The sequence below is a fragment of the Natator depressus genome, chromosome 2, assembly GCF_965152275.1.
Source record: "Natator depressus isolate rNatDep1 chromosome 2, rNatDep2.hap1, whole genome shotgun sequence".
Taxonomy (NCBI): domain Eukaryota; kingdom Metazoa; phylum Chordata; order Testudines; family Cheloniidae; genus Natator; species Natator depressus.
In genome coordinates, this window is record NC_134235.1 from 255873909 (window position 1) to 255899317 (window position 25409).

At 42.1% G+C, this 25409-nt stretch overlaps 1 protein-coding gene across 1 annotated transcript in view; it reads right to left on the bottom strand.

Moving 5' to 3' along the window:
- OBSCN (obscurin, cytoskeletal calmodulin and titin-interacting RhoGEF) overlaps positions 1-25409 on the bottom strand; it is a 289193-nt gene that overhangs the window by 83278 nt on the left and 180506 nt on the right. The window contains exons 73-84 of the mRNA XM_074946416.1: positions 21407-21679; positions 16124-16393; positions 12769-14124; positions 11422-11700; positions 10545-10623; positions 8329-8453; positions 6775-6972; positions 5891-5923; positions 5691-5789; positions 5005-5223; positions 4173-4239; positions 2556-2585 (exon numbers count right to left, since the gene is read on the bottom strand). Coding sequence (XP_074802517.1) covers positions 2556-2585; positions 4173-4239; positions 5005-5223; positions 5691-5789; positions 5891-5923; positions 6775-6972; positions 8329-8453; positions 10545-10623; positions 11422-11700; positions 12769-14124; positions 16124-16393; positions 21407-21679 — 3028 coding nt within the window. The remainder of the gene's footprint in view (positions 1-2555; positions 2586-4172; positions 4240-5004; positions 5224-5690; positions 5790-5890; positions 5924-6774; positions 6973-8328; positions 8454-10544; positions 10624-11421; positions 11701-12768; positions 14125-16123; positions 16394-21406; positions 21680-25409) is intronic.

Genomic DNA, 25409 nt, shown 5'->3' on the forward strand with positions numbered 1-25409 from the left:
CATTTTAAATTGTGAATGAAGTTGGTGTTCATGAGAGTGAAAAACCAACAGCTCTAGGCTGAGTCAAGCATCGCATGGAAAGACACTGTGCAAGGTTTTCCTACAGCACAGCTCTGCTAACGCACTTCTGTTCTGACATGCAACACCCCTGCTTTCCAGCGTCAGTTCTTTCTGAGACAGAGATTTCCATTTGTGTCAAATCATGCCAAGTTGTGTGGTGTGCAGATCCTGGGTTCTTTCTAAGACTCATTACACATCTTCATTTTCTTAAGGAAGCAATGCTGGAGCCTTCTTACACTAGGAGAAGCAAAACTAGGAAATAAATATAGTTACAGAGCATTTCAGGGACATAGTCTTGACAAGCAAGAGATATTGACATTGTCCCTTTGACTGAATGATTTTTAAGTTGAGAGCCACCAAATTTTATTGCCAATGTACCAGACAGGACTTTTAAATAAAAATTCCAGCTGTAAACCTTTTAAAATGTAATGACTAGTTACCAGTATTTATTTTTCTCCTATCTAATATGTAAGATCAAGATGGCAGAGTTGGAGAATTACGTTTCAGTTAAATTTGTAAACAAGCGGTTTAGTGGTCATCCCATGTAAACTCAGGGGTTGTACCGTATGACTGGAGAATTGCTAACATAGTTCCTATTTTTAAAAAAGGGAAAAAACGTGATCTGGGTAACTACAGGCCTGCTAGTTTGACATCTGCAGTATGCCTGGAAAAAATTTTGAATGAGAAAGTCGTTAAGGATATTGAGGTCAGTGGTAATTGGGACAAAATACAACATGGTTTTACAAAAGGTAGATCGTGCCAAACCAACCTGATCTCCTTCTTTGACAAGGTAACAGATTTTTTAGACAAAGGAAATGCAGTGGATCTAATTTACCTCGATTTCAGTAAGACATTAGATACGGTTCCACATGGGGAATTATTAGCTAAATTGGAAAAGATGGGGTTCAATATGAAAATTGAAAGGTGGATAAGGAACTGGTTAAAGGGGAGACTACAATGGGTCATACTGAAAGGTGAACTGTCAGGCTGGAGGGAGGTTACTAGTGGAGTTCCTCCGGGATCAGTTTGGGGACCAATCTTATTTAATCTTTTTATTACTGACCTTGGCACAAAAAGTGGGAATGTGCTAATAAAGTTTGTGGATGACACAAAGCTGGGAGGTATTGCCAATACAGAGCAGGACCAGGATATCATACAGGAAGATCTGGATGACCTTGTAAACTGGAGTAATAGTAATAGGATGAAATTTAATAGTGAAAAGTGCAAGGCCAGGCATTTAGGGATTAACAACAAGAATTTTTCTTATACGCTGGGGACGCATCAGTTGAAAGTAACAGAGGAGAAGAAGGACCTCAGAATATTGGTTGATCACAGGATGACTATGAGCCGCCAATGCGATATCTCCGTGAAAAAAGCTAATGCGGTCTTGGGATGCATCAGGCGAGGTATTTCCAGTAGAGATAAGGAGGTGTTAATACTGTTATACAAGGCACTGGTGAGACCTCACCTGGAATACTGTGTGCAGTTCTGGTCTCCCATGTTTAAGAAGGATGAATTCAAACTGGAACAGGTACAGAGAAGGGGTACTAGGATGATCCGAGGAATGGAAAACCTGTCTTATGAAAGGAGACTCAAGGAGCTTGGCTTGTTTAGCCTAACCAAAAGAAGGTTGAGGGGAGATAGGATTGCTCTCTATAAATATATCAGAGGGATAAATACCAGGGAGGGAGAGGAATTATTTAAGCTCAGTACCAATGTGGACACAAGAACAAATGGATATAAACTGGCCATTAGGAAGTTTAGACTTGAAATTAGATGAAGGTTTCTAACCATCAGAAGAGTGAAGTTCTGGAACAGCCTTCCAAGGGGAGCAGTGGGGACAAAAGACATATTTGGCTTCAAGACTAAGCTTGATAAGTTTATGGAGGGGATGGTATGATGGGATAGCCTAATTTTGGCAATTAATTGATCTTTTACTATTAGCGTAAATATGCCCAATGGCCTGTGATGGGATGTTAGATGGGGTGGGATCTGAGTTACTACAGAGAATTCTTTCCTAGGTGTCCGGCTGGTGAGTCTTGCCCACATCCTCAGGGTTTAGCTGATTGCCATATTTGGGGTCGAGAAGGAATTTTCTTCCAAGGCAGATTGGCAGAGGCCCTAGGGGGTTTTTGCCTTCCTCTGCAGCCTAGGCCACGGGTCACTTGCTTGAGGATTCTCTGCACCTTGAAGTCTTTAAACCACGATTTGAAGACTTCAGTAGCTCAGACATAGGCTAGGGGTTTGTTACAGGAGTGGGTGGGTGCGATTCTGTGGCCTGCGTTGTGCAGGAGGTCGGACTAGACAATCATAATGGTCCCTTCTGACCTTAAAGTCTATGATTCTATGATCCCTGTCATCCATTTTTTTCCTCAAGCTGTTATTATGTTTAATTCTATGCAACTGCAATTCAGAATTTGAGTATGTGAATTTTGCCTGCTTTGGAGGTGAATGAGGCACACTGTACGAGAACAAGAGTTTTCATACAACTTTACCCATGTCCTTTTCTGTCCTTGTCTTCATACCTGCCAATCAAGAAGAAACTTGTTACTATTAATACACTCACTTACATATTCTCTTTTATTGGAGGATCTCAAAGCATCTAATAAACCTTCAGAAATTACCACATGCCTCTAAGGTATTTAACTACAGTATTAGCCCCATTTTACACATGGCAAAGTTGAGGCACAGAGCGGGTACAGCCAACATTATCAAACTTTAGTACCCCAAATTAGGTGCCCAAGTCTATAATTAGGCTTCTAAGTGAAAGTGACCTGTTTTTCAGAGGTGCTAAGCAACTACAACTACCACTGACTCTGAAAATCAGAACACTTTCGTTTAGATGCCTGTTTTAGTTCCTAAAGTTTGACATAAGAGAGTTTTCCAAGCCTAGGCAGAAATTCCATGTCAGGACTAGGAACAGAATCTAGATCTCCTGACTCTCTCGAAAAAAACCTTCATGCATTATGCAAGCAAAGTGCTACCCTTTAAAACACAGATACTGGCAGTGTGCCACTGCACCTATTCAGCATACTTTGGCTCTGCTGAACTATCTCACGAGAAAACCTTTGTTACGCTCTTGGCCACTCTGTTTACAGGTCTAATTCTGTACCTGCCCCACGTGAGAAACCCCATTAACAACATGTCTTGGAAGCAGTTGCAGAATGGGGATCTATATGAATTGGCTGGATTATGAACTAAACTAAGTCTAAGAATTTTTAAAAAAATCCTTTATTCTTAACCTTATGTACAGCTCAATATTCAGATGTGAAATGGAGCTAAAGTCACATTATTCCGAAGAAAACTATTACAAAATTAACGAGGAGTCCGCTGCGTTGTTTTTCTGGATACAGACTAACACAGCTACCCCTCTATTACAAAATTAAAATTAAATTTAAAATAGAGACACCAGGTGTTAGTTCAGAATACTGGGTCTGATTCTCCACTGCCTTGCTTCTTGTACAGCCACTTATACCACTGCAAATGAGTGCAAAGTGAGTGTAAAACACCATCAAATCAGCATTCATCACTCATTTACACCAGAAGAGGCATTTTACACTAAATCTGCACTGGTGTGATTACACACAGTTCCACGGGTGCGCGTGGCAGTGAAGAATTAGGAGAATTTAACCGTAGAAGCTTTGGCGGTGATACAGGCTTTAGCTCTGGTGGAGAACTGGACAATCTGCCTAATCAGAAAAGGAGGGAAAGGAAATCTGACTGGATTGGAGAGTGGTTTCCTGCAGTGAAAGGCAGGCCACTAGCTCACTGCATCATTTTGTCCCTGGAAATAGTGAGCTTTCAATAACCTCTTGCATTTAGCTTTCCGGAGCTCGAGTCAGGATTTTAAACACTTGTAATCAAACAGAAGATTCCCTCTAGTTAAGGCTTCAGGGCTGGGGCCTAACCTTTTAGTTGAATACTGGGGGACCTTCCCAAACAAGCCAGCCCCATGACTCACACACTTCCAGATCTTTGGAGAGCTCAGTCAGTCTCCCATCCAATCGGAAATGTGGGACTGAAGTGCAATACATTCTGTAAATCCATCTCAGTGAAATCTAGAGGACTCTTGTACACACTCTTCTGGCTTAACATACGCTGTCCTTGCTTACCCCAGCGTGGTCATTATAACATCTGTCACCATCATGCGCTCGCGGGTCAGAACTTCAGCCTCTTTCACTGCAAGATCAGAGTCTATAATCAGAGGGTCTTTGCCAAAAGAAGGTATTTGCTAAACACTGAGGGGCAGATTCCTCACCCTGCCAAACCCTGCCCTGGTACAGTGGAGATGGGGCCTGCAGCTCTAAATTACATCAAGGCAGAATAAGGTTTGGTGGAGCAGAGCTCTTCCAGGCCCCTCCCTGCCTTGGCCATGCCCCACCCCCAGAATGCCCTTAACATGTCCCTTCCCTCCCCTCCTCTCACACCAGGGAGTGCGGGAGAGGAGGCTGACACAAGAGATGGTGGAGAATTTCTCTGCGCAGGAGGAATTCTCCACTCGCCTGCCTCAGGTGCTTTAAGGCAGAGATGTGATGCAAAACAGCCTTAGCAGAGTGAAGAATCCAGTGTTCCTAAAAAAGGTGATGTTTGGGGCCTGTTTTCTTCCTTTTTTTCCCCTCTTGATTATTCTTTAATCTCTTGTTTTGTTTATGCAAAACTTTACCACACTTTTAATTTGACGCATGGCCCAAAGCCCTAGACTGTAGACGTTATTCTTATATTGGGACATATAATCATTTTCTATCAAAGAAAAGTAATAGAGATATACCAGAATCTCTGTGAAATGTATGTACTTGAGTTGTAGTATGTTGAAATTCATTGTATTTTCACATTTGCTCTTCATTCAGCAATTATAGACATATTATAATGATGAGATACCATTCATCTACACTATATTATGTTTAATACTATAGGAAAAGTGTTTGTAATATTGCAAAAATTTACCATCCAGAACTTCTAGGGAGGCAGTGCAGATGGATTGTCCAGCCTTGTTAGTAGCAATGCAAGTGTAGGTTCCACTATATTCCTTTCCAACATCCAGCAGGATTAGACTGTGATGCATGTTGGAACTGGCGAGCTTGTAGCCAGGAGTCTCTGGTTTGATCCACAGAACATCTTCATGAGATTCTTCTTTCAACCAGGTAATTGTGGGTGCTGGATGTCCTAAAGAAAAGAGCAATAACCTCTTTAATTGTCCCACTGGTGTTCCTCCCTTCTTAAAACCCTGTGTACTACGTTGTGAGTGAATCCTACTTTCAACATGTTTGCTGATCCATTTCCAATAACAGTAATAAATCATAAATGAATACTTGCACTTCTAGAGCATCTTCCATCTAAGAACTTCAAAGCACTTTACAAAAATGAAAGATTAGCCCTCACAACACCCCTGTGAGATAAGAATGTGCTATTATCCCCATTTTATACATAGGAAAATTGATGCAAAGAAGAGTTACACGTCTTGGCTAGGAGCATCCAAAAATCTGTTACAAAGATGGGAACAGAACCCAAATCTTCTGACTCCTACAGTAGATAAGGACTTCAAGATTTGGCCCAATGAGAAGATAGGATACATTGGGCAGCTCTGCAAATTAAGTAACACAGAAAGAAAGTTGTGTTTAAGCTCCGTTTACCTTCAACCTTCACAGAGAAGGTGATACTTGCACCTTTCCTGACACTTTTATTGGTAAATCTCTCCAGGAACCTGGGTGGCACCAGCTGTTCTTGAGCATCTGAAAATTAAAAAGTTCATGGTGAAGTGGTACAAGTGAGGCTAAGACTATTGAGAAGTTACTCGTAGTTCTATTATCACCGATTGTGCTGCTCCTCTCACCTGTTTCTGGCAGTTCTTCCTTCTCACCAGGACCTGTAACACAGAAAGACAAATCATCCCACTATGAAACTACATCTATAGAAAGGACAAATGTCTCCTTTCTGTGAATTGTGCACTCAAGCATGTGGTCAGGTGATATCAGTGACTTACTCAATACAATATGGACTACACACAAATTACATTTTTATTAAAAATTGTTATTCATCTCTTTAGTAGAATATATCTAAAAGCCATTTTATAATATAAGTGACATGTACATGTACAGTAACTCTGCATAAGAGTGACTGAAATCTGTTTTAATCTTCTATTAATATATCATACATTTGAACAAAGATCATTTTGATAAATTACACCACAAAAACATTCGGCCATAAATTACTAACTCCATGAGTACTGATATTTATTAATAAATAAAGAAATTAATTAATCAAACATCATCATCATCAAACCACCACACTGGCTCTATACCTATCTGCTTCTACAATTGAGATAAACTCAACCCTTATTAAAAGTACTGCAGTATTCTGCAGTTATGGCCTCAGCTATGTACCATATCACACCCTTAGTTTTTAAGCACAATTCCCCAGTGAAGGCATTAAGGACAATGGAGTTAGAATGCATGTGCAAGTAAGATCAGAATCAGGTAAACAGAGAGGTGATATGACTTCCCTTCAGAACACAGTGAAGATCCATGGAAGATTAGTCAGGAATAGAACACAGGTTGCCTGATTCTCAGTCCAGTGCTTTAAATACAAAACCATCCCCCTATCCTCGGTTTATGACCCATTTTATTTTCCAGAATATCTTGCTGTCTATAGGCTTTATCAGGAAAAGTGAATATTTAAACCAGAGATAGCCACTGGCAGAAAGCACCAATAACTTACCTTTGACAACCAAACTGGCCGATGAATATGCAGAACCTGCAGAGTTGCTAATAAATACTGAGTATTGACCAGCATCCTCCTTAACGACATTGAGGATTTCGAGTGCATGAAATTGCTTCTTCTCAGTCTTCAGGATTCGGTCTGAGGCCTGTAATGGTTGCCCATCTTTGAACCAGTAAAGACGAGGTTCTGGGTACCCTACAAGAAGCAATGTAAGAAGGGGTGACTCACTATTTTGGAGCCTCTCAAACCAATCATACACTTCAGTGTAATCAAAGAAAGGTCCATTCTTACCAATGCTGTTTGTTCAAGGTTCTACAGTGTCCACTTGGAAACTAACCCACATACAGAGAGCAGTTTGATTCTGATATTTGTGAATGCTATTTAAGAATTAAAATTCTATTATGTACTTTTCAGGTTATAATTCTGCCCCATCACCTTGGTATCTGAGTGCCTTCCAGAGTTAGAACATTGATATTTGGATCTGATTTTCTACAAATACAAGGCCAAATCCTAAAATCCTTACTCAGGCAAAATTCAGACCGAAGTCACACTTTGCCTGCATGGGGACTTCGAGATTGGCCTCATGGCCATTTAAGCCAAAACAGTCCCCACTCTTTCCATGGGCAGGAGCAGACCAACCCAGTAAAAGTGCTCCAGGAAACCACAGACGGGGGCAGTGACATCTCTGTAGTTTTTTTCCTTTATTCACCCAGAAGTTGCAGACGTTTCACTGTGAGGTCAGGGATACACACAGGTGGAATGGGTGGGCCAGTGGAGGGAGGGTCTAGGTCACAGAGGTGGGTTGGGTACACATCTACTGTGTAGGTCTTCTACAGATAAGGGACAGGAGATGGGACAACAAGATATCCCAGAGCCGGGGCGGAGGCACTGGGCCTTTGTGTGGCTTTTGGGGAAATCTGCTGATTCTGGGGGGACAAACCACCTTTCTGCTTTTTTGGGGGGATGGGATTACCCCCCCCACACACACACACACTGATGGAAAGATCAAGAAGAAAACACCATGATTTAGCGAAGCTTTCTGTCCCCTATATAGGCTTATCCCAAGTAGCAGACAATTTGGGTCTTAGCTACTATCACTTGAACTAATCATTACATAGTACATCTACCCTGAAACACTAATGAAAGGCAATGGTTCATATTTGTAAGCATTATTTTTAAAAACTAGCATGCCCACACTGTACTTTTCATTCCTGGCAACACAGCAATTAATGCATTTAGAGACTAGTTGATCTTCATGACCGAAAACCTAAAAAAAAAGAGAGTTATAGGACTAGATTTCCAGAAATGTGTGCATGCAATTAATCACGGAGGATATGACCACACAACTGAATACTTACTTTGCATGAACTATTGCCCAGTTAGGTGCTGGTCATCTACGCATACACACACTTGTGACTACTATTTCAAATGTGCTATTTGAGTGCACAAATTACGAGCACAATTGCATGCAAAAGCATATGAGAAAACCTTGTCCACACACGTTCACAGATATCAAGATGGGACTGTTGTAAATGTCATAGGTCCCCTTACCTTTGACCTTCAGGTGAAATTTAGCCAAAGATGCTCCAGGGGCCACGTGAATATCATGAAGCTCATCTAGGATTTGAGGCAGCTGCTCCTCTTCCATGGTGGATTCTACTCCCTCTTGTTCTCGGCTAGGTATAGATTAGAGTCGGAAAGAAAGGAGGAATTGGCATATTCCATTTTAGGCTCTACAGAGGAATGCACTCTAGTAGGCACAGACTCTTCTTCGACTCCCCCCAGGCATGATCCCTTCTGCCCGATCTCCTCCAATCTGCCCCTGTCCCAGTCTTTTCTCTTTTCCACCGAGGGCCCGCCCTCCCAGCCACATTCTCCTCAAGCTTCTCATCCTAGTCCCAGTCTCCTTGTACAGTCAGTCTACGTTATCTCCCTCCTGACTTCTCATCCAATCTGTTTCTCTCTTCCACCCTGCCTCCAGATGCCTCCCCCTTTCTCCACCCCACTGGCTCCCAGTCCTAATCTTCCTCTCCAGGCTCTTCAGCTAATCTCAGGGTCAGCCCTTTGGCTCCTTATCCCAGTCTCCTTCCCCAGCCACTCCCAGTCTCCCCCACCCCAACTTCCAGTCCCCTTCCTCCTTCTACACTCCTTGTACCAATCTACTCTCCCCACCACAAGTCCAACTCTTGTCCTCACTGCATTCAAATCAGGCAGCTTCCTCCTCCACACCACCAGGGCCCATCAGGGGGGTCATTTAGAACATGGGAGAGACAGTCTTGCGGTTTGCAATTCAGGTGCCCAGACCCAACGTGACCCACAGCAGCCCAGGGCCCAAGTATGGATGGAATCTTTATTGACTTTAGCTGGTAAATTCTAAGGAGTCTCTCTTGAGCCTGTGTGAACTGGGATTTTTCAAAGGCTTATCAATTGGTCAAATTTGGGTAGATTTTCATGAGGACTGCAAAAGACACATCTCTGACAAAAGGGAAACACCCCACCCTTTGCCAAATTTCAAGTTCCTGCTTCGAATCGTAGGAACACTAGAGCTTTTAAAAACAAAAGTAGTCAGAATTTTTTTTAACATCGTCAAAACAACACCCCCCCAAGCCCCATTCTCAGAAATGACAGAACCATTTTGGCTGCAATTTTGGGCGGGGGGGGGGGGGAGAATCAGGCTGAGCAGACATTTGAAAATCAAAAATTTTAGCCCAAACGATAAAAGTTTGGTAAAGTCATAAGCAGCTGAAAACAGGGTCTTATAATGGGAATTGGTGGGCAACCTGAAAAACAGGCAGTGTTAACAGCCCCATTCACAATACAAGCTTTTTATCTGTAAAAAGAAAAGGAGTACTTGTGGCACCTTAGAGACTAACCAATTTATTTGAGCATGAGCTGTAGCTCACGAAAGCTCATGCTCAAATAAATTGGTTAGTCTCTAAGGTGCCACAAGTACTCCTTTTCTTTTTGCGAATACAGACTAACACAGCTGTTACTCTGAAACCACTTTTTATCTGTACATCTCAAAGTGTTTTACAAAGGTGGGAAAGCAGCGTTATCCCCACTTCATAGATGAGGAACCTATGGCACAGAAGTTAAGGAAACTGCCCGAGGTCACACAGCAGATCAGTGCCAAAACAGGGAACAGAACGCCAGGATTCCAGCCATTCTACATGTGGCTGAAAAGTAAAATCAGACATGCGTTAAATCCCATCAAAAACAATTGGCTAAAATCTCATTGATACACCCGGCACTGCTGAGAGGTTGGGGACAAAGAGGACTCTAAGGTCTAAAGGTGATTCTGGATTGGATCTCAGGAACAGTCAGAGCCATCTCAGTCCCTGGTATAATTTAGAGAAGCCATGAGCACTCAGCTGCCAATGACCCCTAATGGTCATTCCTGAAGGCAGTGCAGCAGTTTCAGCTTCACTTTCTTTTCCTGGCCACTCCCAATCCCATACTGAGGAGTTCATTACACCAGGAAGGAATTCCCACGGGGCTGAAGCAGCCAGGCTGCTGGCTGTTTTGCACTGAGGGAGCAGCACAAAGCAGACACAACAGGGCTGATATTTCACTGTAACCAAGCCCACTATAAGCAGGTAGCACTGACATGAAATTACATTCACAGATTACATAGCCTTTGCTTTACCACTGTAATGATCATGGCTGTCTGATTCCCATTGAACCCATCTAAATCCAAACACTCATGAATAAAAATGAACATTGTGCCATGTTTTCCAGTCACCGCGGCTGTGTCATTCATATTTTACCTTGAGAGATATCCTTTGGCACTGTAATATGAAGATGTCTCTGTCGCGTCTGCTGCTGTATCGTAATCAGTACTGGTCACTGATAAAGGAAAAATGGACATTCACCATGATCCACACTTTGTAACCACTGCTGTTCGTAACAGTTACAGCTAAAGGTCCTTGCAGGTTCTGAAATTTCATTATTGGGAGCAGCAGCCTCCGTGATTCCCCTTCTTAATACTCATTCATCTCCACCCATTTGACCTGTTGCCCCCTCCAGACAAAGGACAGCTAGATGTGTCTCCCTTTGAGCCCCACCAATGCTACTGCAAGAGCCAGCCAGAGGGCATTGCAAGAGAGAAGCCACACACGTTTTTCCCCAGGAGTGAGTGTGCTGTCTCCGTAAGGCTTACAGCCTTCGTGGAGAGAGAGGGAGCTGGGAACTCAATCTCAGATCACAATGTACTGGGTATGGCCCTATGGTGCATTTCTCATGTGAGATTTCTCCGACCATTGGGAATGAATGTGCTGTGCCCAGCAACTAACTAATCCAGTTACACTGGTGACAACGTTGCCAAAAGCTGCATCACCCTCAAACATGGGTCATGATAATGGGAGAAAATACACCCCACAAAATCATTAAGCTTACGGCTACTTCATCTACCTTTTAATTAACAAATGATTTTCCTGCCAATGAGATTCACTTATTCAGATCAGCCAGAATAAATATGCATCTTTATTCAACACCCATTCACACTCCCCTACTAATATTATGCATAATATTATAACAAATGTGCAAATATGCATCTTATTCAAATACCACTCACACGCCCCATTAATATTATAAAACATTTTGTTTCATAATATTCAGTCTTTTCAATCATTCCTCAAGACTCACAGTCCACTCGCAGCTCCGCCTTGCTTGAAGAAACTCCCATGTTGTTTTCAGCAAGGCAGCGGTAGACACCCATGTCAGTAGGGACCACGGCGGTGATGATCAGTTGGTGGCACCCTTCCTGGTCCTCGTTGATCATATAATGGTCATCTTCTTCGATAACTTTCCCATCCTTGAACCAGCGCACCGTGGGTAAAGGTTTGCCAATAACAACACAGTCAAAGCTGACTGGGTAGCCGTCCTGCACCTCTTGGTTTTGAAGCTCAGTTATGAACATGGGAGCTGAATATGGTACAGTTGGAAGAGAGAAAAGGAAACAACCAGCAGTGTTAATTGGTAAAGATGCACTTCAAGAACGCTGCTGTGTGGTGTGTCAGAGGAAGGGACTTGCAGTGATGCTGATTGGCACGTTTTAAAATAATAGAGAGGTGCCCTTCCTCCATAATATAAACAGTGAAGGAGTAGCCTAGGTTGGGTATTTTCCAGTGAAATGTTTTTTCATCAGCCAATGCCACTTCCTCAAAACCAAAACTTTTTGTGCGAAAGGGTCAGTTTTGACATGTTTTATGACTTGGAAAATGTTTGAATTGTTTTGAATGGTTTAGTTTCAACATTTTCAAAAAGACAAATTCCAGTTTTTCAATTCTAAATGGCGTTTTGTTTCAAAATGTCAGTTAATTCTAGTAAAAAAAATTGAAAATGGTCAAAATCGAAACAAACTGTTTTGAAATTATCAAAACAAAACATTCCAAAATCATTGAAAGAAAATATTCAGATTGAACCAAAAGGATTTTTTTCCCCGATTTCCAGTTCATAAAAATTTTCAAATATTTTGGCTTTTTGCCCCAGTTCAGGTCTGGAAAATGTTTTGATATCTTGAAATCTTCAAGGAATGGGAAAACCGCTTTCCACCCCTTCCTCTCCCAACTCTACTCAGTAGAATTTGCCTTATAAAAAGGACTAATTTATTCTCCAAGAGCTGTTCCAGACACTGCAGCATCACCACTGTAAAGTAAGGCTTGGGTCAATTCCCTCCCTCTGTAAAACGGGGCTGAGAATGGTTTCCTATCCCAAAGGGCTGTTCTCAGAACTGCTTAGTTAACTGATGCTTTCAAAGCATTGTATGAAAGCGATTGTGTGTTCTTTTATTAAGGTGAATAAAATTTTTTCCCTCAAAACATTTTTACAATGCAAAAAGGATTGGAAATGGAAATTTTAGTAAAAGATAAAAATCTTTGTTTTCAGGTTTTCAACCCCCCAAACTTTAAAGAAAATTGTTGTGGTGAAAAATAATTTCCAAGTGAGCTCTAAATATGGTTATTAAATAAGAACCTAGCAGGCCTTGCTAACCTGTGTCAGAAGTCAGTAAAGGTGGTGGAGGTCTTTTCACCAAGGGTTGAATCTGCCCTGGAGCAGGAGGTGCTGCTTTCCCTATGCGAAGCTCTATTTTTTTAAGGCCTTGGTCCAGGATGTCAATCTCGACTGGGATACCCAGCGCAGCAAACATCTCTCTGAACCGGCCGGCTGCTGTTTTTGCTTCCGCCAAGATTTCAAACTTGATGTAGATGTATTGATCATCCTCGCGATACGTCTGGTGATCTACCACCTCCACCTCCCCTTCATCCGCGCTGACAAAGAGTTCCTCCTCCACATCAGACATTTCCGTTGAGATCTTGGACTTGAAGAGCTTGTGAAGCCTCCTTCCCGCTTTACGGAACGCATCATCCAGTTCGCTGCCAGAAGAGCTCTCCGTTTCACTGTCAGTGAGGCGTTTCACTTGCTTGTGCTTACGAAGAGCATCCGGTGCCCGGGTACCAACCACCACCTTAGCACTCTGGGAAACCTTGCCAAACTTATTAGATGCCTCACAGGTATATTTTCCCGTGTCTTTCATGTCCAGGCCAGTGATAATCAAGGAGCAAGTTCCATCACTGTAATTGTCTATGTGATAATGGCGCCCATCTGAAAGTTCCTCATCGTCTTTCAGCCAACGGATCTTCATATCAGTTTTGCTGAGAGCCACACACTCAAGGTGGAGAGTGCCTCCTGGCTCACCACAAAAATCTTTGAGGGTATCACCAAACACGGGACATTCCTGCTGTTTGATCTCCTTCCTCACTTTGTAGCCTTTGAAAGCAGCCTGAATTTTCACAGCTGCTTTGTTCATGGAAGGATCATCTAAATCTTCCATGGTTTCTGGTTCAGCAGGCTTGGCAGGGAGTGCAGATTCACTAGTCTCGACGCCCGACTGCTCCCAGTGTTTCCAGAATTTACTGGTGGAGACCGTCTGAACCTTGCTACCAATGCTAACAGTAGATTTCCCGGCCTTTTTAAGGTAGTTAACTAGTGAAGGCGTCCCAGCCCTAGACTCATCGTCTGAGCTTGTGAAAGAGAAGTCTGCTTCTCCAGTTTTAGTCAGCTCATCACAGGTGGAGTATTCTTCTGAATAATAATGAGACTCCACTTCTTCCTTCTTCAGCTTGTGAAGTTTATCATCCTCTTCTGGCACTTCACTGATGGAATCCAGGGTTGGCTCCCTGCTCATTCTTCGCTTCTTGGCAATAGCCTCCCACAGGAGGTGAAGGTCCCCCTCCTGAGCAGCTTCGGGTGGCAAGCTGGGCTGGAGATGTCCATCCACCATCTCTTCAAGTTGAATCACGTCACGTGCTTTCTGGGCTGCCTCTTTTGGCAGTGCCACTGTGGGAACTAATTGGGATTCAGTTAGTAAGACGGTAAGAAGGAGCATGTGAATAAGGCAAGAGAAATCACATGAAAATGTTACTCCAAATCCAGGCAGTAAAATATCACTGAAATTAAAATTAACCACTGCATAAAGCACAAATCACACACGTTAGAAAGAAAATATGGCCAGTCCTTGAACAAATTCCTCCTCCTCCCCCATGCATAAAAGTGATGGGCCAAATCCTGCCTTTGTTTGTTTATGCATCCCCCAATGTCTAACTCAGCTTCTTACATGCAGTCACTTTCTGAAACTGAAAGCTGTCTAGCTTTCTGCTGAACATACTCCATGGAAACAATGCCCCACAGGACCTGCAGTGAAGACCATAGGAGGTGGTAATAACATCAGAATGGCCATACAGGATCAGATCAATGGTCCATCTAGCCCAGTATCCTGTCTTCCACCAGTGGCCAGTGCCAGATGCTTTAGAGAGAATGACCAGAACAGGGCAATTTATCAATGATACATCCCCTGTTGTCCATTCCCAGCTTCTGGCAGTCAGAGGTTTAGGGACACCCAGAGCATGGGGCTGTGTGCCTGATCAACCTGGCTAATAGCCATTGATGGACCTATCCTCCATGAACTTATCTACTTCTTTTTTGAACCCAGTTATATTTTTGGCCTTCACAACATCCCCTGGCAATGAGCTCCACATGTTGACTGTGTGTGTTGTGAGGAAAAAGTACTTCCTTATGTTTGTTTTATGTTACATCCTGGATCAACCTGCAGAGGACCAGTGAAAACATGTATTGTAAGAACACACCTATTCTCATTGGAGAATTTGAGAGGAAGTCATACATTCTTCACCTGGCTCTACTTTATGCATTTGTCTGAGGGCGCAGAAAAAATATTTTCAGTACAAAAGGTTTTGTAAACACTATTTTTACCTACATTATCTATTTTCAGCTTTACTAATGCCATTAGGAAAGTGTAGCATTTTTAAGAGGTGCCCTGGCACTGAATGGGGAAAGTCTAAATTGCAATGTAAGAATTTTTTAATTTGTAAGAACTCTGCCTCTCTGTCTCAGAGTTGCAGCAGCTAGTCCCAGAGGAGATCCATGCCTTGTGCTCTCTCTCTTTAAGTTTGCTCTCTCTCACTATTTTTCCTAACAGGAAAGTAATTCAGAATGAAAGCGTATGGTTGCCTCCTGTGTAGGGAACAAATACACTTACTTTGACTTTGATTTCCCTCCCTCTTGAGGAATCCAGTAAACTCAATTTTAATTCTTTCCCACCATCCTTGGTCTCAAGTGAGGATGTGGTAAAAAAGCATTTGAGAAATTTTCTAGTGTGGTGAACACCATTTTTCTTATAGTGTTTTAATTTACCCACAGCTTATCCGATTAAGCTAGTTTTTGTGAAACAATTCTCTTCCTTGCATTGAGAACCCTCTCTTATCCACTGGATTGCACTGAGAGCTCTATCTCTGCATGGAAAAGAGCTAGAGACTTATTTTCCTTCTTTAAATGAAAGCTTATCAGTAGGTCTCCAGTAGTCATCTGGTGACCCTTTTTACGGCTGCGGGAGCCAATGAGACACTTGGACATCGCCATTTAAAATCTTAACGACTTACAATTACAGTTTAATCAACAGTCTTGAGCACTAGGATGTGGCTATATTACTCCAGTGAACTAAAATGTCTCACTTCTGTTTGTGTGTGTGTTTTGGTTTTACTCTTCGCTATAAAGTGGCAACAAAGTTTTGGACTCTGGTGAATGTGTCCATTTTTAAATGTATCATTGATAAGGAAATTCTTGTCTGATCACAAAACCCATAGACAAATTGTATCTCGACAATAGACATGATGTCCTAATTTTGAGGCTGATACGTTTTTGCTTGTGGATTTGCAGGAGGAGAAATATTGAGTTTATAATGCAAACTGAATTCCCAATATTAACAATGGAGAGGCTATTGAGTGTCCTTAATTTGAACTAATAAAAACTCTTAGATATACATTTTCTGTACCTTCAAGAGACAGAAGGGCAGAGGATCTGACATCAGGAGAGATCATGCAGGTGTACAATCCTTGATCCTCAGGTTTAAACGCACGAATAATGAGTATCTGCTTCTTCCCATCAGACTTTATTTCATATCTCCCTCCAGGCTGTAGTTGTTCTTTTCCTTTGACCCAGATTGCCTCTTGGGTCTCTCTTGAAAATTCACACTCCAGGACAGCCACCTCCCCTTCCAAGACCGACTTGCCTTCTAAGGGACGAGTGACTGTAAATGGAGGCTCTGCAATTATAAAAATTAGGGCATTAAAATCAATGAATGCACCCGTCTGCTGTATGGACCCCAAAACGGGTGGAAATTAGAGCCTGTGAAGCATCCAAGCTTTGAATTTTGGTGTTTTAAAATTTTTGTTCAATTGCTGCAGCCAATCATTGGAAGGTAAATGGAAAAAGTGCTGTAATTTAGAGTTTACAACTTCTAAAGCTCTCCAAGAAGATTAGATCACATTAGTTTACAGCTATATGCAGAAGCCATTGCGCTTTCCCCCCTTACGTTTTTGTGCTTATAGGTCATCACTAAGGCTACGATTTTGTCATGGAGGTTGTGGAAGTCACAGAATCAGTGACTTCCAGAGATCTCTGTGACTTCAGCCTGTGGCAGTTGGGAGCCGCAGGGTCCCCCCACTGCCTACAGTGGCCAGGAGCTGTGGGGACCCCTGGGAGTTCTGGGCCACCGCGGGCGGTGTGGCGACCCTGCAACTGAGCTCCCCATTTTGGCACAGATATTTTTAGTAAAAGTCACGGACAGCTCATAGGCTTCCGTGAATTTTTCTTTATTGCCCATGACCTGTCTGTGACTTTTACTAAAAATATTCGTGACAAAATCTTAGCCTGGTCATCACCCACTTTTGCCAAGTCTCTCACACAGCCTCATACACCCCACCAAGACGTAGCCCATAGTAGTCTCACAATTCCTATATGCTCGAAGTGTAAATTAGAAGCGTAGAGCCAGCTGAAGTGGCGCTCCCTTAAACTTCTGAAGAAAAGATCCAACATAGAAAAAAGATTTTGAAAGCTGCCTCCATCTCAGGTTTTGAAAAACATGATGAAACCTTCACTCTTGTTACTAATGACTGAGCCAGCAACTCTTAAATAGTGAGAAAATGTCTTGTTATGTTCATCACTTTGATAGATGATCTTCTAATAACATGACAGTTGCATGGCACCAGTATTTAAAGTGCACCTGAGTTCAGCCAGACTTGACCGAAGAAAGAAACATGGGCAAATATGTTTTTTAAATGTTCTTTTTCCCGTCTTAGGAATTTAACTTACCAGGGGTTTTCAAAAAAAGATAAGAAGAAATGATACAAAGCAAACACGCACCATTGCAATAGAAGGTAGAGAGAGGCTTTACAAGAAAACAACTTAGAGGAAACTGAAATGATGGCTCCCTATCTCTCCATGACCACTGGGGTTTCACAAATAGTCACTGGAGCAATTGTGAATTGGCACCCACAGGTACATTGTCAAGGTGTTAAATTACAAGAGAGATACAAATATCAGAGAGAGAGAAAGAGACAGAAAGAGGCATTTTAAGGAGGAAACACTGCATCTCCCTTGCATGCACACTAAAAGTCTCTGTTGCCATCAGTCACAGTAATATAGCCACTCCAGCATGCCCTGCCTCAGTCATTCCATCTGGTCTTCATGAGAAAAGAATCTTATGTTGATCAGACAAAACTCAGAGATGCATTGCAAGCCACGAGATTGAGTGCTGCGGTATGGAGAGAAAGATGTCAAGCAGATAAACAATACAGCAGGTTTCACTTTGCTTCTGTCCAGAACAATTTACCAACTTCTCTCCAAGACTCAGTATTTTGTGTTTGCTACAAAGCACCGAAATATGCTATAGTGTGGACACTTAGCTCTCATGTGAGGTCCCTTGAATGTGTGAAGCAGACATGCCATGCGAAATACAGGCCTATAACAGCTCTTAGTGCATAATGGGACTTCTCTAGTTCTCACCTAGCTGAACAGCTTGAGGTAAACGCACTGGTTCACCAGCACCAACTTTGTTTACAGTTGAAATGCGGAATCTGTAGGGTTCGCCTGGTGAGAGATTGTCCACAACAAACTCTGTGTTTTGAATAAGTTCCTTGTGGCATTGCTGCCAGCCACTACCAGGCGTTTTCCTCTGAATATTGTAGCCTATGATGGCACAGCCACCATCGCTCAGCGGTGTGAACCAGGACAGAGTTACCAAGCAACTGCTCTTACTTAAAATCTCTGGATCTTCCGGGGGATCAGGGAGGGCTGAGGGCACAACAGAGTTCCAATGATGTATAAAATAAGTGCTGTCGCTTTTTAGTGAGATTACAAATAAGCCCTCATTATAAACAATAAGGAGAAATCTAAGTGACACTTTCAGTATCTCTCTCACCATGAATCGGAGCTGCGTGAAAATCAGACACATCTTCACACAGCTGACAACTCTCTGCAGACCTGTGCTGTACCGTAATCTATGGTGGGGGTGACATATAGAGCAGGGTGGAATTTTTGGGATGAATAATTTATTCAACCAAAAATGCATTTTTGGCTGATCCGAAACTACTGGCAAACATGACCTAATTAATACCGTTTGGGAAAAAGTTTTTTTTTTTCTCACCAGCAAACTGTGTGTCTAAATCTGTCCTTAGCCCAGCGGTTAGGTCACATGCCTAAGATGTGGGAGACCCAAGCCTGAATCCCCACTCTGGAGCAGGTCTCCTCCTCCCAGGTAAGCAGCCTGGCTATAAACTATTCTGGGGTATGGCTGCTCTCAATCTCTCCTGTTGAAGCTGTTCCACTTCATATAAACACTTACATAGTCATTGGGCCAGAGAGATAGTGTGAGGATGACTATACCCTGCTGATCAAAGCACCTAGGAGGTAGGAGACATGGCTTCAAATCTTCTGTTCATGTGATTCAGAGCAGGGATTCAAACCCCGGTCCCTCACAAGTGCCCTAACCACTGGATTAAAGGCTATAAAGGGGACACACACATATTTGCCTGCCTGAAACCAATTTTTCTGATTTGCCAACCATTTCCGAAAGTCTTCAGAACGAAACTGAATATTTTCCCTGATTTTGCGGTTTCCAGGCCAAACCAAAAAAAATTAATTATTCACCCAGCTCTAGTGACAAGCAATAAACTCACTGCAACCACATTAGATCTCCTAACATTTACCATGGAACCTTCCCAATTCTTGTGATTTTTAATGCCACCTTGTCCAATCAAAGACAAAGTACAGATGAGCCAAAAGCTCCAAAAATCAGGTCAGAAGGTGCCCAGAGTTCAGGGATGGTCAGGCCCAAACTTTAATTACAGTCCATCTCTAATGGAAATGGAGTTATCACAGGATTGCACAAAAACTCTCGTAAATCTCACGGAAATTGCTCCAATACTTGTGCAACTATGGTGTCGCTCTCCATGTAAACCGGCAAATAGAGCATAAACACATGAAAACATTGGAACCGTGTCCCTGCAGATTACTTGGGGACTGATAATTACCCTCAGCATATCCATAAGGATTTATCATGCAATATACATTCTGGTTTAGAAGAAAGAAATAGCTCTCTTAGAATCATAGAATATCAGGGTTGGAAGGGACCTCAGGAGGTCATCTAGTCCAACCCCCTGCTCAAAGCAGGACCAATCCCCAATTTTTGCCCCAGATCCCTAAATGGCCCCCTCAAGCATTGAACTCAGAACCCTGGGTTTAGCAGGCCAATGCTCAAACCACTGAACTATCCCTCCCCCCTTTAGTCTGAACAATTTATTTGAGCATAAGCGTTCGATGAAGTGAGCTGTAGCTCACGAAAGCTTATGCTCAGATAAATTTGTTAGTCTCTAAGGTGCCACAAGTCCTCCTTTTCTTTTTGCGAATACAGACTAACACGCTGCTACTCTGAAACCTCTCTTTAGTCTGAAACTACATGGGTATTTTCCAAGAAAATTACTTGCCACTAGGTGGCACTGCAGTGTCTCTTACTATGAAATTAAGGGCCAAATTAGACTGTAACCTAGTCTTTAATTTTGGGCACCCAAAACCTCCAATTTGACTGTGCAAGTCTTGGATTCACAATTTATCAGCTTCTTGTTTGGGTTTACATCTACAACTCCCAAAGTCTAATAACCCTTTCTGCATGCACAAATGCTGTTTCCTTACACACCCCAATAATGGGGTTCCTAAAATTTAGAAGCCATTACTGAAAATTTGTCCCATAATGACAAACAGGACCTAAAAGGTCAACAGTTAATTTGTTATTAAATATGAGCAGCAAGATACCTGTGCACTGTGAAGTAAAGTATTGCTATACATCAATCAGATTGACCATGAAAATCTAGAATCAAATATCAGAGGGGTAGCCGTGTTAGTCTGTATCCACAAAAACGATGAGGAGTCCGGTGGCACCTTAAAGACTAACAGATTTTTTAGGGCATAAGCTTTCGTGGGTAAAAAACCCATTTCTGAAGAATAAATCTGTTAGTCTTTAAGGTGCCACCGGACTCCTTGTTGTTTTTGTAGGATAAAATAGCACATTTTCAAGTGCTTTTATTTTCTTGGTAATTTTTCCTCACTGACTGTAATTCAATTTTCCCTAAGGCTGGTAAGTTTGCAGAGTATTGTTTTAAATAAAGATAGAGAGAGTTTGCTCAGAAAATTGGTTTCTCCACAAGTATGTACAGTTCTAGTTAGTACTTCACAGAAGAATCGTAGGTTACAAAATGGTGGATTTCAGCTAAGGAAACACTGAAAAAAAAATCTCTTCACTAGTTGGTTTAATTTTCATTTCATGAGACAGTCAGAGCAGAATAGCACAGCAGCAATTTATCTAACCTGGGGAAGCTGGTGTGCGCATCTGTGGGAAGGAGAAACAGAAAACAGCACAGATGTAAGAAAATCAGAGTGATACAGCTCGATCCTGTAGGCTGAGAAGCATAGACTCATAGGGTTAAAAGGGATCACAAGGGTCATCTAGTCTAACCCCCTGCCAAGATGCAGGATTGGTTGTGTCTAAATCAACCAAGACAGATGGCTCCAGCCTCCTTTCGAAAACCTCCAGTGAAGGAGCTTCCACGACCTCCCTAGGCGTCTGTTCATTGTCCTGCTGTCCTTACAGTTAGGAAGTTTTTCCTGAGATTTAATCTAAATCTGCTCTGCTGTAGTTTGAACCCACTGCCTCTTGTCCTGCCCTCCGTGGTACAAGTGCCAATGGCTAGAATTGGCAGAAATGTACACCGGATAAACCTACCTATTACAGATAACGTGGCTGATGCAATTGCATCCCTTGCAGCAAAAGTCACCTCTCCAGCATGATGTGGTTGGGCTTTCTTCAGGATCAGTTTGTAGCTGTCTCCATCTGCCTGTATTTCCCAGTTCTCGTCTGGTTGGATATCCACGTCATTAATATACCAGGCGACTTCGCTGACTGGTACTGCTTCACTTAAAACACAGCTAAGTGTAGCTTGGTCCCCAGCAGTGACTTCAGTGTCAACCAAAGGCTGCAAAATTTCCAGGCGCCATCCTGCAGGTAAAAATATGTAATCAAACCCCAAGATTTAAGTGTCAAGATTTATACTTAATCTTCTTGCTGAATCTTTTGACAGCTAGACCACATGGGCTGGCAGAAGAGCCTGATGAGTTTTCTAAGGTCTAGGTTATGCAATCTGGTTAAAGGTGACAGAGATCTTAGAAGCTAGACTGCCAAAGCTATCAGGAGAGCTCCTTCAGATCTGTGTGCTGTAACCTCCTGTTTTGGTCCAGCTTTAGCCCTGATTCTGCATGCTCATGTGTAGGGGGATCCCTTTACTTGTGCAGAACCACATTAAAGTCACTGGGGCTCTGTCCTGGTGCTAGAGTCCATCTGTGCCAACAGGCTTCAGGAGAGGGGTCGTTACTGGATATAAGGGCCCTTTTCCCAGTTTTAGCCAAAAAATTCAAAAGCACTTTTCTCACTTGGAGCTTGGGGAGTTTTGCACAAACAAATGGCAGTTGTCTCTGAAAAAAGATGACTATTTCCTGACATTTTGTGAAAATAGCAGCAAAATTCATGAAATGATGGTGAATTCATAACACTCCACATGCTTGCTGGTGTTGTGGGCACAACCATCTGTAAAGCACAAACTAAAAAAGCTTCTAAGCTTTAGTAATCTCCCTTCATGCCCACACTTACTTCACTGGTTCATCCTCACCCTCTCTTTTCCCCTTTTCTGTAATTTGATTTGGGATTCGTTCCCTCGCTGTTTTCCACTCAAGGAGAACACATCACAATTGTCTTTTGTCTCTGTCAGCAAATAAAAACAACTGAAACAATGTCCTCCCTTTACTCTTTTAAAACAGAGAAGAATATCCATAGAATGATATTAGGGGGTTTCAAATGGTTTCACATTTTGCTCTTGAATTTCTTTTCCACCTGCAACCTACACTATTTCCATGTTTTCCCTATTGAGTGGTTTGTGAGTGCTGTCAAGAGCAGAAGACGACGGACCTTGAGTCCTTTGAATTCAGCTCCTCTCTTTCCTACTTTTTACTCTACTGTACTATTTTCCCTCAATGAAATTCAGTGAAGGACATTGGGTGAAGTGACATGACTGGACATTCTGAAGATATGTTGGATTTCACTTTTTGTGCAAAATTATTCACATACTGTGGGTTTAGGTCCTGCAAGCTGGTAACGTACAACTAAGGGTGACTAACATAATTAGGGTTTGCTCTGGATCAGATCTTCAGTTTTTTTCATGGAACATGCCATTGGGCACATATCACTGTGAGACACACGATGCCCAGATACAAAATGGAGATTGTGAGAGTGTAGCCAGACAGGGGCACTAATGCTCCTAAAAATTATAAAGAAATGTTGAGTAGATAAATGAATATGCTCCTCTTTATATCGAGTTGAAATTATTTGGTTGGACAAATGAGACTGAGATAGGTACTTTGTACAACTGTGAGAGCTGTGACTGTGAATCCGTTTCCCGCCAACAAAAAACTGATATTTTGTGTATGTCACGAAGATAAAAGATTTATCTGAGCCCCGAGGTCCCAAAACATTATTTTAACTCTACATCCTGTATAAAGAGCTTGATTAATTTCTGTCTGCAGGAGAAGCAGACGGGGGGAAATGATGGAAATGTAGAAAGCATGGAAGATGCACTGCTAAGTTTACAGAAAACATGCGGTTCAATCACAATAGAAAAGAAGCGAAGATCACCATAGACAGAAAAGTTTCAGAGTAACAGCCGTGTTAGTCTGTATTCGCAAAAAGAAAAGGAGTACTTGTGGCACCTTAGAGACTAACCAATTTATTTGAGCATGAGCTTTCGTGAGCTTTCGAAAGCTCATGCTCAAATAAATTGCTTAGTCTCTAAGGTGCCACAAGTACTCCTTTTCTTTTCATAGACAGAAAATAAACCTGTCATAGACAGAAAAGAATTAGGAGCTGTTGGGGAGTATAGCTACCCAGCCCAACTGAGAGATGCTATTCCTCACCAAGAAGATAGACTGGAGGGAAACAAAACTCTGTGGAGAACCTCTGAAAGATAGAAGAGACAGTTCCACCTCTGTTTAAAAATTAGATTTTTGACATTGGTGTACCACCAACCCATGAGCTGTTACACAAACACTACAGCAAGAAGGTTTGAAGAGCAAGCTGGACTGTGAAGCATGGGAGGAGGTATGCATGGCTTACATGGAAAAAATATGAAAGCACATAAATGGATAAGAGAAAAAAAACAAGATGAAAGACCAGTTGAAAACTCTGATGAATTAAAAATAGCATTGAGCTTCCAGTAGCTGAACTATAAGGCAGGCTGAAAGACATAGTATACTTACAACTGGCAACCGAAAGATGAAGATGGAGAGACATGTTTGCAACCCATGTGGCTACATTTAACCAAGAAGCAGCATGTTTGTCAATGCCATGAGGCGATGCAGTCGCTCAAATACATAAGTCAGGTTTTATTTAATATATATTATGTATGAATAAAGGTTTCTCATTACATGTAAATTTGACATAGCATTGTCACAATTTAACCACTTTTTCCAAATGTTGACTAGCAGTAGACAAGGCAGTCCCAAATAATTCTTCAGCCTGTACTCATTCCCTACAGGAAGAATTTTCTAATGGTGCCACAGAAGTATTGGTGCTAAAAGACTATCAACAGATGGGATTTATACTGATGACTAAGTAGCCACAGCAAGAGAGAAGACCCAGATGTCAAAGTGTCATGAGTTAATTTGCAGTGCATCTTTACAATGTAACTCAGTTATATTATCAGCTGTGATTGTAAGATACTAAGCCATACTACACCTGATAAAGAATTGTAAAAAATGTAACATAAACTAAAAAGAGTATGATGAAATAACCAGAGTTTAGATTGTTAGAAGGAAAGAAAACAAAATTAAATTAAATTATATTAAAAGTTCAAACTGAGTAAAGTAGAGATTGACCAGATCCTCAGAGGTCAGGGTGGCTTTTGCTTTGGCTTACTATAGGAAACAGGCCAGCCATAAAAGTCAGATGTGGGTTCAAACTCTTCTGAAATTCTTGGGCGTTTAGGATCTGGGCCAATCTTTACTGAAAATCTCAGACCCTTTTGCAATTACCATTGTTCATCCTTTGAGTTCGAAGATGGCCATGACATCACCGATTGGTTTGGTTTCTGTGAACACAGAGTAGCTGATCAGGCCAATTTGAGCTTTGAACTGTCTGTGGCACACTGGACAAGAGACGCCATCATGGGTTGCTTGATTAACAGCTAACATGCTGCTGTTACGAAATTTACGCTGCAGGTACTTCTGCTCTGCCTCAGCAGTTCTCCTCCACTCACAGACTGTTGCTTTAGCATGGATGACATTTCGCCAAATAGAAGTACCATGAAGGAGGTCTTCCCAGAACTCGGGGCCTGTGCCGAAACCCTCCAAGGGCAACTTGAGGGAGTTTTTGAAATGTTTCCTCTGGCCTCCCTGAGAGCACTTTCCCTCCTTTAGCTTGCCGTAAAAGATCTTCTTTGGCAGTCACTCATCTGACATTCTGGTGACATGGCCTGCCCATCTCACCTGTGATTTCATCAGTGGAGTATGGATGCTTGGAATGCCTGCCCGTATGAGAACGTCAGTATCCGGAACCTTGTCTTGCCATCTTATCCTCATCAGTTTCCTCAAACAGCCCACGTGAAAGTGATTTTGTATAATTATCATAATAGGCATTTGACAGTGGCTCCTTTTAAAGCCAGCTCACCAAAATAAAGGCTGTT